This window comes from Cavia porcellus, unplaced genomic scaffold, assembly GCF_034190915.1.
Source record: "Cavia porcellus strain 051 isolate PalLab524CR breed Dunkin Hartley unplaced genomic scaffold, mCavPor4.1 scaffold_26, whole genome shotgun sequence".
NCBI classification, from domain to species: Eukaryota; Metazoa; Chordata; class Mammalia; order Rodentia; family Caviidae; genus Cavia; species Cavia porcellus.
In genome coordinates this window covers 28,201,236-28,217,578 of record NW_026947509.1, presented here as the reverse complement: position 1 = coordinate 28,217,578, position 16,343 = coordinate 28,201,236, and the positions used below count along the sequence as shown (strand labels likewise).

Genomic DNA, 16,343 nt, shown 5'->3' with positions numbered 1-16,343 from the left:
AAATGCTGGAAGGGTTGTAGGGGGGAGGAACCCTTCTCCACTATTGGTGGGAATGCAATCTGGCACAACACTGTGGAAATCAGTGTGGAGATTCCTCAAAAAACTAGGATTGGAGGTCCCATTCGACCCAGCTATTCCCCTTGTGGATATCTTCCCAAAAGAATTAAAAATCATACCACAGTGATGTATGTGCAGCCATGTTTATAGCAGCAGAGTTTGTAATAGCCAGATCTTAGAAATAACCTAAATGCCCATTGACAGGAATGAGTAAGAAAAATGTATTTTTATACAACAGAGTACTCAGCCATAAAGAACGATAAAATGGAGACTTTTATAGGCAAATGGATGCATCCTGAGAACATACTTATTAGTGAGGTAAGATACACGTGTAAACATTGGATTATTTCATTAATGTGAGAAGCTGAAAGAAATGTTTATATGTGTGTGTGTATATATATATATATGTCTATAAAAGTGATAGTTAAGATAGTTATATACTGATTTCTCTGAGCTCACTGAAGAGAAAGATTCGCACTGGTATTGTTTGGAGAACTGAAGGCAGATGTCTTGTGCTCTAGGTGAATGATTTGGGGATGACAACACGCAATGTATGTACCATTGTTGCCCTAATTGACATGGTTTGAAATTTTGTTGTAGATTTTTTTATCCTTGAAATAAAATGGATTTGAAAACAAAATTGCCCAGTAATCTTTAGGCGCTATTAAAAGCATAATCATTAAAACTGTACTTAAAAGTAGCACTTTGTAACTCACTAGAGGAAACTTGTTATTCTGCGAAACTTCACAGCACAGCAGTGAAAATCCAATACTGCTCCAGTGCCTGGGAGAGCAGACCTGGGGCTGGGCTGCATCTGACCCGGCTTTCTGGAGAGGGGTGAGGAAGAAGCTCACAAGGGGCTCAGCTGCCTGCACTCTGGGCTGAGGTCCCATCAGAAGGCCTCTCAGGTCTCCACAGCCACAGGACAGGCCCAGCTCCTCAGTGCCAGCTTTGGCTTTCTAAAGAACAATGGAGCTTTCTATTTGAGCAGATTTTTCTCAGCACTTTCTTCTCTTGGCTCCGAGTAGTAACCACAGCTGTAAAAATTCTAATAATGACCCTTTTCTAAACACATGGCTTATTTTGGAAACACCACAGGCTCAGCTTCTCTGTCCAGACATTTAGAAGCTGGTCTTCCCTCCAATGGTCTCCAAACCCCAGGAAAGGTTGCAAGTGCCCTTCTACACAGATGGGGCTGGGGGGGTACCCACCCACCACAGGTGCAATAGTTGAGGGCAGGGAAAGGAGGTGCTTTTTCTAAGTCCTCACCCAAACACACCTTGAACACCAAAGCAACGTTTATTCCATCACTCCCCAAACCCAAAGGCTCCAGACACATATCACCCAGATGGTGGGCGTGACACAACTTAGAAAGGGTTGGATTTCATCCGTTTTCACTAAGAGGAAGGACCCCTCAAAATACTCAAAGCAGAAACTATTCTCCAAATTAGTGCTCCTATTGGGTGTAGGAGAGGGGGTCACCCTCTGCTCCCCTCCTTCCACTCAGAGAAGTCGAATGGGAACTGCCATCATGGCCAGCAGAAGCACCACTGCTATTGAGCGGCCAGAGAGTATGAGGACTTGACAGCAGGTCACCAATTAGAGGTACTCCCCAAGGGCTTACTATGGAAGGCAGCCCTCCGGGAGGAGGATGTGACATGGTGCATGGGCACACGGGACATCCAGTCAGTGGTACTTTCACCAAGCATTCACCCTTCCTGACAGTTCCACTGTGGGGCAGAAAAGGGCAGAAATACTACTGCTTCTCCTTCTGAAGCTGTTTGCGACTGACAAGTCCAAAGTCCTCAGGCCCACAGAGCACCTTGTGAGGTCCACAGCCTGATCTAGAGACACCACGGCCCACCAAGCGAGAGCTGCTGTACAGCAGCTTCCCTCGCTCCAACTTGGGGCATTATTTCTTCCTGCTGACAACCTGAAAACCAAGAAGCAGAAGGCATCTGACTCCAGATTCCTTCCTAAGCCATGAGGCGGCCACAGGCGGGCAGGCCCGGGGCCAAGGAACTATCTCACCATTAGGGTGATGCAAAACAGAAACCATTTTGAGACAGGTCTTGCTATGTAGTTGGGGCTGGCTTTGAACTCAGTAAGTAGCCCAGGCTGGCTCAAACTCACCGAAATCCCCTTCCTCCGCCTCCCTAATACTGGGATCACAGGCATGCACCACCACATCTGGCAGTAAACTTCACCTTTTTTTAGCCATTATCAATTGCTTACCTGTTTAATAAAGAAAAAGCATTTTTCTCCTCACAGATGTTTCCTCCTTCTTTGAAATGAACCAACACAGACTCCACTCGTGTAGAAGTGTCTCTTTAAAGTCACTATTCAGTAGGCCTAACTCTTCAGGCCGTGGGTCTAACAGCTGCTCTGCTAAGGCTGGAGCCCACGAGGCCCACTGGGAGTGGAGGGCAGTGAGGCCCAGCGCGAAGGAGGAGGGCAGCACACGGCCAGGCCTTCAGAGTGCTGCAGGGGACACCTGCCTGTGCCACTCATCCAAAACTGCTGCTAGAAAACAGCTCAGCAGGTGTTTGCTATGTTGTGTGCTGATGAGGACACACACACACACACACACACACACTCAGGAATTAAAACGCTCACACAGAAGTGCAAGAAGTAAAACCAACCTGCACATTTATTTTAATGGAAACAAGGACAAAGGCTAGTCCCTACAGGTGACAGAGCATCCAGGTGGCTCTGCAGCTCTTCCCTCACTCTTTTGGTAGACCAGGTTCTAACTTTCGGCAAAGTCCACAAGCCTCTAAAGCCATTCGCCACTGTCCTCCAGGCTGACCGGCGTGCCGCGCAGGGCTGTATGTGCAGCTGGCCGGGTCTCACTGGACATCATCGTCATCAAAGAGATCTTCAAATTCTACAGACAGAATCACGTATTAACAGACACAGTACAAGTGACTGAGGAAACCACTTCACAATAAAGTAAATCATAGTTCGAGGCAGAAACAGTAAACAATGTTGCAGGAAAAGGATCCTCCTGTGATGAGACACAGCGTCACCCAACCAGGGCTCACAGGTGTGACTCTAGGGGATGTTGCTGTCCATATCATTTTTATTCATAAGACAACCTCAGAAAAAGCACACTGGGTGGGGACATGGGAACAATCGTCTCACACCAACACTGGGCACGGGGACAAGCTGCTGCCCACACCCGCACGATACAGCGAAAGTGGCAAGAGTCTAGAGAAGGCAGCAGAGGGACTGAGCTGGACTCCTCAGAAAGCTAAGTATGTTCTCGGCACCCGGTATGAAAGGCCTTAAATTTGAGACAGAAGTGCATCCCGCATCCTGACTTCAGACACAGTGGTGGGCTGGAGCCAGAGCATGAGTGTCAGTCTGCAAAGACAGTGCAAGCAAAAGAATTAAACTGGACCAACAGGTCTGGGCCTGGTAAGGAGGAAACAAAGAGAGAGCAGACAGACAGCTGGCCCAGTCTCTCTGCCCAGGTCGTGGTGACTGATAGGGTCCTACCATAAGCTCAGGTGTCCATGAGCTTGTGCCAAAGCCAGGGCTCAAACTCAACCTCTGAAATGTGAAGCAGGAACAGGGCTGACTGCCAGCGCTAACCACCACTGTCACTCCCTGCACCGAGAATGGCTCAGGGTCTAGGCTTCACTGTGCCATCATCCAAATTACCCATGTCACAAAGCTGCCCCAGTGCATCAACCTGAGGAAGAAACCATCAGACTGAGCCTGGCACTCAGCTACCCACATCCTTACCATTAAAAAAGTCTGCGTGAACTGCCTTTTCATTGGCTGCCAAGTCCATCAAGAGCCCGGTGCTGCCTCCCGCCTGCAATAAAAGGCAAGGTTATATCAGCGGGGTTTTCGGGGAGCAGGAGGTGAGTGCATCACAGTGTCCACCCAACCCCCGTGGAACAGGACACTGGATGATGGGAAGTGCACTCCAGCTGCAGTCGGAATTTTAGTTCCAGACAGAGGAGGTGCATATAGGAGTCGCAGGGACTACTTTTAAGGTTTCTTAAGGTCCCAAGTGGAGATCTCCAATGCCAGAGAGGCCACAAACATGTGGAACGCCAGCATGACTTCTCCACTCCAGCTACCTGCCCACCTTCTCCTGAGAACATGAGCATTTCTTTGGAGAACCTTCCCTGCCCTGGCCCATCTCAAAATCCCCCATTGCCAAAACTACAGTGGTGGTAAAATGTGACCACAACCAAAGCTGGGGGATCCTCCGCACTTAAACTCTGCACCCTGCTTAGAGTCACCCAGAGGCAGCAGGTGCAGTCCTCCAATGGCAGTACCCTAGCCAGCTGGCCACCAATCTCTGCTTCTGCCCTGGCCCGTACATTCTCAGGGCTGCTTGTTCCACCCTTCTCTGGCTCTCAGGATGCTAGCACCTCCTGTGTTCCCTCCCTCATGGCTGCTCTCAGGAGTCCCGGGCTCCTCCTTTCCTGTGTCCCACCCTCCTCTCATCCCAGAGTAAGCCATGCAGAGTGGCTTAAATCCTCCCTGCTCCACCGACTCACTCAGATCGTCAAGTCTCCTTTCTCTGCATTTCCATTTTTCTAGTCTGTCACCCTGAACCTCATCTCCAAAGCCCCCAAGTGACTACCCTAGACACAAATTAGTGTCTGTCCTCATGGCAATGCCCTCCAGTGATTCCACACTGCCTCCTACAGGGACTTTAACAGGACTGAGAAGCTGGGGTTTAGAGCAACTGATTCAAGGGTGAGGCCCACAGAACCCACCCATTTTGCACTACCCTAAGATCAGGTTCCTCCCCTCTCCTTGGCACTGTGAGCTCTGCCAGACTAAACTGCAGGGTATTGCCTTCCTTAGTGGCCCAGGGAGCATGAACCCTGCAGAGGCGGCGCAGCTCCTCTCCTAAGCCCTGGCTGAGCCACCCACAGCCCTGAAGCCGCCTCAGAAGGGAGCCCCTACTTTTCCCCTACATTTAGTATATGCAATGGGTTTCTCTCTGCCATCCCCAACCTTCCTAAAGGCAGAGGCTGCGTCAGACCATCTTGGTACCCACTAACTCTGAAAATGAAAATGAGAAGCTCTGACATCCAACAGTTGGCCTGACAAGTCCGAGCTAGGCTGTGTATTCACCTGCTGAACCTAGACCACTGTGCGGATAACTCGCAATAGTCAAGGTCTGTCTGTGACCGCGCTGGACGAAACAAGAAAGAGGACCAAGACTTCCTCACGATCCTGCACAACTGTACAGAAAGGAACCAGATCACGGTGAAAGCACAGAATGCCAAGAATCTCCTTCTCCCTTCCAAGAAGAAAGACTGGCGTTGTTTATCCCCCTACTTGTTAGACGCGATCCTGGCCGCCTTCCTTCTCAAAAAAATTTATGGAGCGGCCCGATCAGAGCTGCCCGCTGCCAAGCAGCACCCACTCGGGAACAGAGCCTGCGTCCCTCCCACGCCGCCCCACGCAAGCTCACACATCGCGAAACTCGCGCGACCCTCGCCGCCTCCGACCTCGGGGGGCTCGGGACCTGGCTGCTCCAAGGACGGGGCCCCCCTGGTATCCCGGGCGGCCTGGCCGACCCTGAAGGTCACGCAGCGGAGACCGGAGACCGACGAGGCTCAGCGCCCTGGACACCTCCCTCGCCCGCTATCGCGCCATCCTCTGCCTGTCTCACCTCGTCCAGGTCCACGTAAGGCCCGGCACCCTCGGGAAACATCTCATCCACTGCCGGCTTCATTTCGGCCCGCGGCTTTACACCCACTTCCGGTTCCCAGCGTTCACTTCCGGTGCCTGCCCGCTTGGCAGGTTTAGGCGTTGGAGGACCACGACTCTGTGGTGCCCCCGCCGTGGACCAGGACCCCAGATACCGAGTTGGCAACTTGCTGTGCCGGGCTGCCGCTGCTGTCCCTAACCCAGGGAGCAGCACCGACCGGAGAGGTGGCCAGGTCAGAACCTAGGGAGAGCACCCAGGCTCACGGAGGGTGCGAACAGCTGAGCCCAGTGGGTGAGGGAAACGCGGGGCTGGGGTTCACAGAGCCTGAAAGGTGACAAGGTTCTGGAGATGGGCGGGGCGATGGCAGCGCACCATGCAGGCGCTTCTTGCCGCCTAAATGTAGTTAAAGAGGAAAGTTTGATGTACTATTTCACAGTAATTTTTTTTAAAATACAAATAAGAGGGAAGGAAAGACGAAAAAAATGATGAGAAAAAGTGGAAGAGGGATGGCGTCCAAGATGCACTTTCTGGCTAACTGCACTGTCCCCAGGCCCTGAGCCAAGGTCACCTGCCCAGCCTTGTAGAGCCAGTGTTTGCCCTGCGCCCTTATGGGAACCCCGACCCTGGAGATCGGATCCCCTCCACCATCCCAGGGATGTCATGCACCCTGGGCACCTTCCGCACAGATCCTGGGGTCAAGTTTACCAGACCACCCTCCTCAGCCATGCTGCCCTTGGTCCCTGAGTCACCGTCCAGTCCCAGCCCACCCTGCTGTTGTCCTCTGAGGCCAGGCTGTTGGGGTTGAGTCCAGTCTCCTCCAGCCCTGCTGGGGTGATCCCCGTGCCTACCCCAGTGACCCTGAATAGGTCTCCCTGGCCCTGCTTTACCAGTGTCTTTGAGCCACATTAGCTGTAACAGCTTTGAGAAGGAGGTGTGCTTGGGGCTGGGCTACTGGGAGGGGAGAGTGGTGTGAAGGGCCAGGGCTGCTCCAGGAGACCAGCCAAGCAAAGCTGAGATGGGCAGGGGCCAGCCTGGCCCATGTGGGCGGTGCAGGGACTGGGGAGAACAGTGCAGTGACTTAGATGCCAGGTCAGTGGGTGTCACCCAGGGCACCAAGGGAAGGTCAGGCCCAGGGACCTGACCGACTGGTGGCCAGGAAGAGCTGCCCATTCAGTCAGTTTCTTCCCAACAGCAGGTGCAGGTCAGGGTCACCAGTGTCCCCCCCCCACTTGTACACCTCATGGGGCGGGGACTCCCCACCTGCACAGAGCCTATCCCCAGCACATCCTTCACTCCTGAATGTCCTCCCAGGTTGACAGCCAGGCCCAGCCTTCCTTACTCCCTCCTCCCAGAGGGGACTGCTGGCCACTTCCATGGCCTGGGGCCAGGCTGCCTGGACTGGGACTGTCTCCTCCAGCCAGCTTTGTCGGCCTCAGTTTCCTCACTGCAATCTGGGGGAACTGCAGCCTCCCAACCTCATCACCATGAGAACAGGATGCAAGACATGTGGACGCCCCCAGGGCTGGAACTGCACATTTATTGAAGGCGTGTTCACACTGCACTCAGGAGAAGCAGGGTCTGAAGTAGCACTGGGGCTGTGCATAGCTATTTTTGAAGGAGACACTCAGGTCTCTGGAATTTATTAGGCACGAGGCCAGCCCCCCACCAGTGGCCTTGGCAACTCTGGACCTGTCCTGAGGCTCATCCAGCACCCCTCAGTCCTCCTGGTAGGGGACGTGGAAGCCCAGGGTGCTCCCCAAGGGGAAGTGTGCGAAAAAGGTGCGGGCCAGGTCCTCCACCTGGGGGTAGGCGCCCTGGGTCTGGAGGTACTGGATGTAGTTCCAGAAGTCAGAGGTGGAGAAGGGCCAGTAGGGCATGGCCGGCGGCTCAGCATAGGGGTCTGAAAGACACAGGACGCCGCCTCAGGTGCCATCCCCACCGTCCTGCCTGGAGCTGGCCCTCCACAGATGGTGCAGGCACCTGGCAGCCACAGTGCTTGTGGTACTGTGACTTCCTGGCTCGGAGCAGGGTCACCCAGGTCCTGCCCGGAACAGAGGTTCAGTGTCCTGAGAAACAGGAGGGAAGGGAGGGGAGGAAGCCAAGGAAGGAGCAAGAGGAGGGGGAGGCCTGGCCATGCAGAGGAGATGTTGAGTAGGGTCATGGACCTGTGGATGTCACAGAGCTCTGGCTGTGTCCTGGTGGGGTTCAGAGGACAGAGATCTAGAACTCAGGCACAGACCACCCTGGTGACACTGGATGGAGTTAGGATGCCCGGGAGAGCCCAGGGCCCAGTTATGGCTGCAGGAGAGGATGCCAGAGCCGCCCTTGCCCCTCAGTTCCCAGCAGGCAGCACTCAGCAGGTAGCCAGGCCCACCTCCCCTTGACCTCTGCCCCCACCCCTGCCTTGGAGCCCCTGAAAGGGCAGACAGGAGAACCTTACCATACTCCTGCAGTGGCTTGGCCTCTAGAAGAGAAGAGGAACACTGTCACCTGGGGCCACCCTGGAGAGCCCCCGACCCCCGCTCTGTGGCAGGGAGGGCTGATACAGCAGGGAGGATAGCAAGGGTGTGGGTGCAGGGTGGCCCCTCACCTGTAAGCGACCCCAGCAGGAGGCACAGGGCCAGCCCTGGCACCATGCAGGCCTGCATCTTCCCCGGACACAGCACACGTGGGTCCACCTGAAGCAGGGACCCAGAGGGCTGAGGTCACCCGACCCGACCTGACCTGCCTCTTCTGCCTGCCCCAGCAGATGACCCTCAGAAGGTCAGTGTGCCAGCAGCCTCTCTCTGTACCTGAGGGACACCCACAACCCATTGGCTGTACTTACTCTGATGCCTTAAGAGACTTTGCTGTCACTGTGCCTGTCCACCCAGGGCACAAGGCTAGCTCTCCAGAGTGACCCACCACAGTCACACAGCCAGCCGTGCAGCAAGGAGGGCGTTGCTGCTGCCCTGAGGCCACTGTTTATAGGAGCACCGGAGGCCAGGAAGGAAGTCACCCGCCTGAGCTGTCAGACTGGATATTTCATCCCTGTGGGCTCCTGTCACCCTGCTGGCCGGCAGAGTCACGGGATCCACTTGTGGGAACCTGATCCAAGGATCCAGTTGAGAGAAAAACATCTCCACAAGGCCACAGGCCAGGGCTAAAAGGACTGAATCCAGTTATTCTCCTCCAGGAAACAATTCCTACATCTGACACTGGGACTGGAGAGGGACCCGGTCCACCAGAGCTGCCTCAGGCAACAAGCAAGCAGGGATCCCCAGGGAAGCCACTGCAGCTGGGCCCAAAGGACACCTGCTAAGCAAAGTCACAGGCAGCGGACGTGGGCCAGGCTGGACCCTGTCTCCAGACCAGAGCTCTCCAGCTTACACAGCCTCCGGAAGTCTGTCATGGGTCAGAGGCACCAGCACCCAGGCCAAGAGGCCCTGTGGGTCACCCCTGCAGCTGCACTGACCACACCAGTGACCACCTGTCTCTCCAAGCAAGTGTGAACACTTGACCCTGCCCTTGAGGTCCCTACACCCTACCAAAGGCACTGAGAGTACACGGTGGCTGTTTCTGTCATCACTCCTGCTTCCAAGGCTCTTCAAGAAGCCAGGAAACTCCTCACCACTGTGTACCAGGGTTCTGCAGTGCAGGGTCCCCAGCTTTACTCTGATCTTCTCCTGTGTTCCCAGCCAATGAGCAGGGACCCATTCTTTCCCACACAGTTCCCTAACTTCAATACCAGGAGAGGTTACACATTCAGTTTGCATTACAAGGCCACCACTCACCACCACTCCAGGTATCATTTCCAGAAACCTGGTCCCTGTATCTTCCCTTGGGGCAGCTGTTTTGGGGTCCCCGGGACCACACCAGTCCCATGACTCACTAGGAGAACACACAGTACAGAGTCTATGACCACCGTTTATCAAAATGGCGATCTGTAAAGGCCAGGGAACATGGCCAGAGCCTGGCGAACCTGAGGGAGCTCCCAGCATGAGCTGTGAAAGGGCCCCAGGAAGAGGCTCACTGTCCACCCTAATGGCCACCCTGATGGCCACAGGCCTAGGTGATGGAAGTGCACTGGTGATGTTAGAAAGTCTCATGATATGACAAGTTCTGCATCTTTATAACTATTTCCCTCATAAAAGACAACCTAGAAAAGTCTGGGAATAATAACAGCAATCATACTGGGGTTGGGTTTATTTGCCTTTTTTCCTGGGTATATGTATTTTCTGTAATTTATTATTTTTATGCAAGAAAAGAAACACTAGGAACAGCCCAGCACCACCAGCAGCTCCTGTTAGTTCCCACTGCTTGCCCAGATGAGTGGACCTGAGGACCCATACGGCCATGGGGCACCTTCTGTCTGCCTTATCCCCCAGCCTGGATGTAGGTTCCGTGGGCTCCCACCAGGAGGATCCCCCACAACCCTCACTTGTCGGTCCTGCTCTTCCATTCTCTCCCACCACCCACCCAGAAGGCTCCAGGGCTGAGCATCCTTGCTGGCAGGGTGCCCACAGTTCTCAGCCTTTAACCAGGGTTCCTGTTAAAATGCAGGTGCCCATCCAAGGACCAGGGGCCAGGCCCAGGCATCGAGGGCCTGGTACAATGCGGATCCCTGCCGGCCTGTGTCAAATGCTCAGGTGGACCCAGGGATCTGCGTTTCTAACACATTTCCTGGCCTGCCAGGCTCTTTATCCCAGAGCACATTTGGACCACGTGGGCACTTTTGAATCTCTAGTGGGATTCTAACATAAGGGCTTGACACCTGTCCAGTGAGTGCTCTGAAGCCTGGCTGGTAACCACTGCCTGGGCTCAGTCTCTGCTCTCCAGCTCCTGCCTCTGTCCCACAGAAAACACAGTGGATACATTGCCTGGGCCACCTGCCTAGGTCAGGAGCCATCACAGTGCACAAGGCCAGTCCTGATGGGCAGAGGCCTCCCCTGGCAGAGAGGAAGGATGGCTGCAGGCAACCCCGGCCTTGGTTGATTAGGAGGTCTCTGGCGCCCCCTGCTGGTCATTGTAGGACGCCAAGCGTAGCCTGCTGGTGTGTCTTTGAGATGGACTGCCAGGAGCCTGTCCTGCTTTTCTGCGTTCCAGGCCACCTGCCCTGGCTCGCAACACAAGCACAGACATTCCTCGGATTCCTCTGGGACACTGCTCCTGCATCCTTCACCCTGTCCCTCTTCTCCATGGTCTCCTGCCTGTGATGCGCTCTGGACAAATCCATGCTGCTTCCACGGTGTGGCCTCTGTAGAATCTCAGCTGAGGCTGGGATAGTGCCCCTCCTGCCCCGGACCACATTCTGCAACGCCACTGGGGCCTGGCTCACTGCCTCCACCCCGTGCCCTGCCTGGCCACAAGTTTCTGCAGCCTCCATCATCCTCTCGGTCTCCCAGCTCCGCATTCTGTTCCGTGTCCTCTATTGTGCAGACAACAGTGCCCCCTGCCCTGCTTTGTTCCTCCCTGGGTGTCTCAGTCCGATCAGCTCCTGGCTCAGTGGGCAAGGCCCAGGATGTCAGGACTGGACACTCAGTGGACAGAGTGGGCTGTTTGCCTTCACCCAGAGCTAAAGCCCAGAGTCCCTTTCAGCTGTCCTCTCTGCTGCCCCTGCTGAGTCACAGGCCACATGGTGCCGACAACCTCCACCCTGGCCAGCATGAACCTCTGTCCTCCATGCCCCCAAAACTCCCTATAGAAGTGACCAAGTCCCTTGGGAAGCACCTCCCTTCTCCTCAGGGACTGGACATCTCCTAATGTCACCTATGCTTGTTCTCAAGACTCACCATATTTGCTGTTTTAATGAAGTAACTTCATCAAAGATCATGACACCTAACTAACATGAAAAAAGCCTTTTGGATGAAAAGTGACCACTAAAGTTAAATTTTCTGAAAAGGGTCAAATCAGATGTGGTGTAACAACTGTACAGGACAGGATCTGCAGTGGAGATCTAGAAGAAGTGGAGATCTGGGGTCCCCCTTGCTCCTCGTTCTGAGGTGTCAGGTTCACGCCTTATTGAGGGTGGGCTCCAGGGGCACCGTGCTCAAGGCCTGCGCTGCGGGGCCCCAGTCCTGTTCAGGCCAAGAAATAATGATCAGAGAGAAGCCCCTCCCCCAAGTCACAAGCCTGGACACCTAAGATCTGAACACCAACGTGCACATGGTTCTTGGTAAACTATCCCTTACTCCCTTGAACTGATGGTGAGAATTTACGAGCAGGTCCTAGTCCTGACCAGGAGAGGGCGCTCTGGAAACAAGAGGGAACCTGGCAGAGGGTGGGGAGGCAGAGAAAGCCTGGGAGTTACAGGATGTCGCATTAGATTTGAAATTTAAATAATTAATACTTTTCTAGCCTGGTTTGCTTCACGTGCCATCAGGGAGATGCTTATACCAAAACTTAATTCCTGTCTCACTGAAACTCTGCTTTCACTGTATCTTCATTTGCTGAATCTGGGGAAACTGTGCAGGACATAGCCCTGTGGCCCTGCCTGGCCGTGGCGCTGTGCTCAGGCCTGGCCACAACCCAAGGCTTCTGCCCAACTCGGCAGTGAGAAGGGGCCCCAGCTCCCACCTAACCACCCACGCAGCCGCTGCCCCCAGGCACAGGGCAGACGGCTCCAGGCCCGGGCCAGTGTTTTCTGAGGTGCTTGCACCTGGGTCACACACTGACATAAGGGCAGCAGACTGAACAACTTGGTCAGTGAGCTCGTGGCCTGGTTGCCAGGGCCAGAGGGAGCCCAGGTTGTTCCTCTAGATGGGGCCAGCCCAGGGTGGGACTCCGGGAGCCCTATGACTCAGCAGGACACATCAGCACTGATATGCGCATGAGAGGTATCCCAGCCCCAGGGCACTCCCCACCTGGATGCTGTGTCCAGGGCTCCTGAGTCCCACCCTCTCTCAAGAAGTGCTGCAGGGCCCAGCGTCCACTTGGACTCCAGCTGGAGGGTTGCAGAGAAGAGGACAGCTGTGGGGTGGCATCAGACCCCAGACACACAGGCCCCAAGGAACAGGCTGGCCAGGGCCCATCCATCCCAGGGCCTGACCCCTGCATCCCAAGCTCCTGAAGCCCACGCTGGAGAATACCTTTCACACTAAGCTAGCCATCCAATCTGCTCCTCTGAACCCCAAGTCTCTCCCATTGCATTTCCAGAAACAGAATAGGGAGGGGCAGAATATGGAGAGGGCTGGCACTTTGCTTAGCCAGAAGCCCTGGATCCCCACCATAGAGGCCTAGAGGTGGGTTGTGTGGGCAGCTGAGCCCCTGCTGTCCTGCTCCAGGGGTCTGATTGCTAGACAGGGCCTGACCAAGCAGTGTAGCACATTGCCCACTGGACTCCTGCCAGCGTAGCCCAATCCCTTCCCAGGTCACAGTAGGGACTGGGCACAGTGCTTGCTGGGGTGAGGACCTCTACACAGACTTGTGCACAGGACCAGAGCCCGAAGTGTCTTCCAGCAGCAGCCTACACTGACTGAGGAGACCCGCTGACACTCAGTGCCCCAGGGGGAGGAGGGTTGGCGCAGGCTGCCCAGATGCTTTCCAGGCTCTGACACTGGGGGTGCTGGGAGCCAGGCAGCCCTGAGTGGAGACTGAGCACATTTGACAACAGCCAGGCAGAGACAGCCAGAGTGAAGGTACCAGGGAAGTCCTGTGCAGGACTGGGGGGCCCAAGGCCTGCAGGAGCAAAGGGATCTGGACAGATGGCCAGTGGGGAGCCCTGGGACAAGGGCTGCAGACCTGGGGGCTGAGAGACACGACTTGGGTTGAGGGCAACTCTGCCCACACCATGAGTAATCGGGAGGCAGCCTGGCCCTGGGGGCACCTGTGGATACCCACGGCAGGTCTGAGTCCCCATCAGCTTCCCAAGCTACCGAACACGGCACGTTAGACTCAAACTAGAAGAGGAGAGCCGGGCTGGCCCCGCTTCCCAGGCCAGAAATAGAGCCATTGTTTACCCCTATTCACAGCCACATAAAAGCCGAATTTATGAGAACTGGGGCTCAGCGTGTTTCTCAGCCTGGCTGAGACACTGAGCAGTGTGGCTGTGCTGCCGCCCTGGGCCTTTGAGGGTCTCTGCTAGGAGCTGGCCCCAGCCTCGGAAGCCTCCCTACAGGCCACCCGCTGCTCCCTGACTTTCTGGCTCTCCCCTCCCTGGTGTTTGGTGGAAAGAGAGAGATGAAAGAGAGCAGCTTGCTCCTCTCGCTCCAGGCTGGTTGTCCTAGATTCTGGATCCATTGATCCATCCAGGAAACAGGTACTGTGAGCCCAAGCTGAGGAGCACACACTCCGCCTGGCAGGCCAAGAATCACAGCTGAAAAGTAAAGGCCCAACATGCTTTTGAAGCCCTTGCTAAATCCGATCCCTGAATGGCTGGGAGGCTGCTGCCAGACTGGACCTTCAAAGCAGAACCAGCTCCATGAGGCCCAGTAAGCACCAACTGGTATGCGCACACTGCGGCCAGAGAGACAGCTTCCCTGGGGGAAAACACAACTGGAGGCCCACGTCCCCTCCACCCTCGTTTGCCAGTGAAATCCAGCAGTGATGGTGGCTGGACAGGACCTGTGCCCACCCCACCCCAGGCTGCCGACTTTGGCTGTGCTGCAGAAGTAACCCAGGGCACCCATATGTAGCCCCACCACCTTTTCCCCCTCAGTGACATGACGACAAGGACACTACCTCGGTCGGGACCCTACACTGCGGCCCTGGCCAGCCATTTCCTAAGGAGGGCACCAACGTGTGTGGTGGGGTGCTGCCAGCACCACCACAGGTCCCTGCCCCACAGGGCTCCAGGGCCTCCCCAACTCAGAACAGCCTCCTGTGCTTCACACAGTGCCACACACCAAGACCTTCATGGAGAAGGTCACAGCTCTGACCCACGTAGCCCTCGTCTGTCTCTGGGTAGACGCAGGGGGGTCACACCCTAAGCAGCAAGGCCGTGAATGTCTGAAATGTGTCTCGAGCTCCTGTCCTGGTGCCACAGGGCCCCGGGCTCAGGAAGCACCATGCTCCAGAAAGCACCTTTGGGAGTGAGAGTTCACTCCCAAAGCCTCCAAACAAAACAAAATAAAGCAAAACTCAAACCCCTACAACACTGAACCCTGATGAGAGGTACCATGAAGCCTCTCATCTTTGCAGCCCCGCCTGCCTCCACAATGTCCAGGCTGGGCTGGCCGTAGGCACTTGGGGTGGCATGGGGGAGCTTAGGCATGGATTCTGTGGGACCCGTGCATGGTTTGCAGTTATGGTGTGCTGAGCTGTCACCCAAGGCTGGGAATGAGCCTCCAGGAACAGAGCTGTTCATGATGCTGCTCCCTGGGAACACAGTCACCTCACCTTACCAAAGTGTCCAAAGCTCACATTATGAGAAGTACTTGGGCAGGGTGGACCTGAGAGCCATAGGGCTCTGCACAATGCTGGGGAGAGGTGGTGTGGCTCTCACAGGTGGGTCTGCGGGGGGCCAGCCATGCCCACAACTAGAAACGCACCACATACTTTGCTTGCCTTTCTTAACAGAAGAGAAATGTGCAAAATAGAATTTCAGAATCCATTTTTGCAGGCAGAACCTTGGAACAAACTTTTCATGACTGCCCAGAGGCAAGGTCTGTTATAGGTAGCACCCCACCAGGGCCTGGAGGAAAACTGAGACCCTCGTCAGAGAGGAGGAAGAGGAGTTGCCCTCCTGACCCTCCAGAGGTCTGAATGAGCTCAGAGCCCTGCACAGCAAGTAATGGGCAAGACAGAGAAATCCCAACTCTACTCCATGACTCCTCTTCCCCAGCCCTGAGACCCCAGCTCCATTCCCAGGTCAGGGGAGGAGAGAGAGGGACTGGCCGGTGGGCCTGGGGTAGAGAGGGTGGGAGACCCAAATTCCAGGAGGAAAGTGCGATGTATGTGTGCCCTAGGCTTACGCACAGACGTGGGGTCCCCGGGGAGTATGGCAGGGGCTCTGGGCAGGAAGATGTGAAGCTCTAGACCTTCTGTTGCTGGAAGGCTGGGGCTTCCCCCAAGCCTTAGCAAGGGCCACCCTCTGCCACCAGTGATTTCTCAGTCCCTCTGGTAATGCTGGGCTCACCTCGTGCCCACTGCCCTTCCCTCTCAACTCGAACCCTGTGCAGAGGGCAGCACCCAGGAGCACCTTCCCACGTCCCCCTCCATGTGAAGCAGCCTGAAGGAGGCTGAGAGGCCCCTGCTCACTGTCCCTCACTTGGCAATCCAGGAGTCGGCTTTCAGGGAATTGATTTTTGGCCGATTTGCCAGGAGTCGATGGGTGGCATGGTGACTAATGGCCTCATCTCCTCCCAGGGGCCAGGTAGAGTGGAGAGAGGCTAGGGTTGGGCATGCATGTGGTCAGAGGAGACTCTGTATGGCTGACACTGCAGGCCCCGTGCCCAGGCTCACCCCACAGACTGTGCGCATTTCCTGCAGTTGGTCTGCTGTGATTTGCCACCGAGTCCAGGCTGAGGCAGGGTTGGGCAGCCAGGAAGGCCCACAGAGGCAGAGCAGCCCTGGGCCTGAGACTGGGAACCCTGAGATGTTGGGAGCAGGGGAGGGTACTGGGGACAGTGGCTGTGTCACAGGTGAGGCCTCTGGAGCTTCAGGTGTCAGGCTGGAGCCT

The 16,343-nt window shown here is 55.5% G+C and overlaps 2 protein-coding genes and 1 long non-coding RNA gene across 3 annotated transcripts; 1 reads left to right on the top strand and 2 right to left on the bottom strand.

Annotated features, from left to right (window-relative positions):
• Positions 1-2,680: 2,680 nt before the first annotated feature.
• On the bottom strand, positions 2,681-5,884 carry Cops9 (COP9 signalosome subunit 9). Its single transcript, XM_003474565.5, has 3 exons — positions 5,708-5,884; positions 3,808-3,880; positions 2,681-2,944 (listed from the first exon to the last, which is right to left on the bottom strand). Exons 1-3 carry the CDS (start codon positions 5,768-5,770, stop codon positions 2,907-2,909), a joined length of 174 nt encoding a protein of 57 aa, XP_003474613.1. The 5' UTR covers positions 5,771-5,884; the 3' UTR covers positions 2,681-2,906.
• Positions 5,856-11,634, top strand: LOC134473258 (uncharacterized). The gene is made up of 2 exons (XR_010043431.1): positions 5,856-5,978; positions 8,496-11,634. It is a non-coding gene; the product is annotated as an uncharacterized LOC134473258 (long non-coding RNA).
• Otos (otospiralin) lies at positions 7,275-8,651 on the bottom strand (the record flags this gene model as incomplete). Its single annotated transcript, NM_001172993.1, is given in 4 exon segments — positions 7,275-7,646; positions 8,187-8,210; positions 8,337-8,424; positions 8,574-8,651. Coding segments are annotated over 3 exon segments (267 nt in total). The 3' UTR covers positions 7,275-7,461.
• Positions 11,635-16,343: the final 4,709 nt, after the last annotated feature.

What these genes read in the sequence shown, in the direction of transcription:
- Cops9 (XM_003474565.5), bottom strand. Translation starts at nt 5,770, where the DNA reads ATGAAGCCGGCAGTGGATGAGATGTTTCCCGAGGGTGCCGGGCCTTAC. An exon ending in CTTACGTGGACCTGGACGAG is followed by an intron (nt 3,881 to 5,707) that starts GTGAGACAGGCA and finishes CTTTTATTGCAG; the next exon opens with GCGGGAGGCAGCACCGGGCT. An exon ending in TCACGCAGACTTTTTTAATG is followed by an intron (nt 2,945 to 3,807) that starts GTAAGGATGTGG and finishes TTCTGTCTGTAG; the next exon opens with AATTTGAAGATCTCTTTGAT.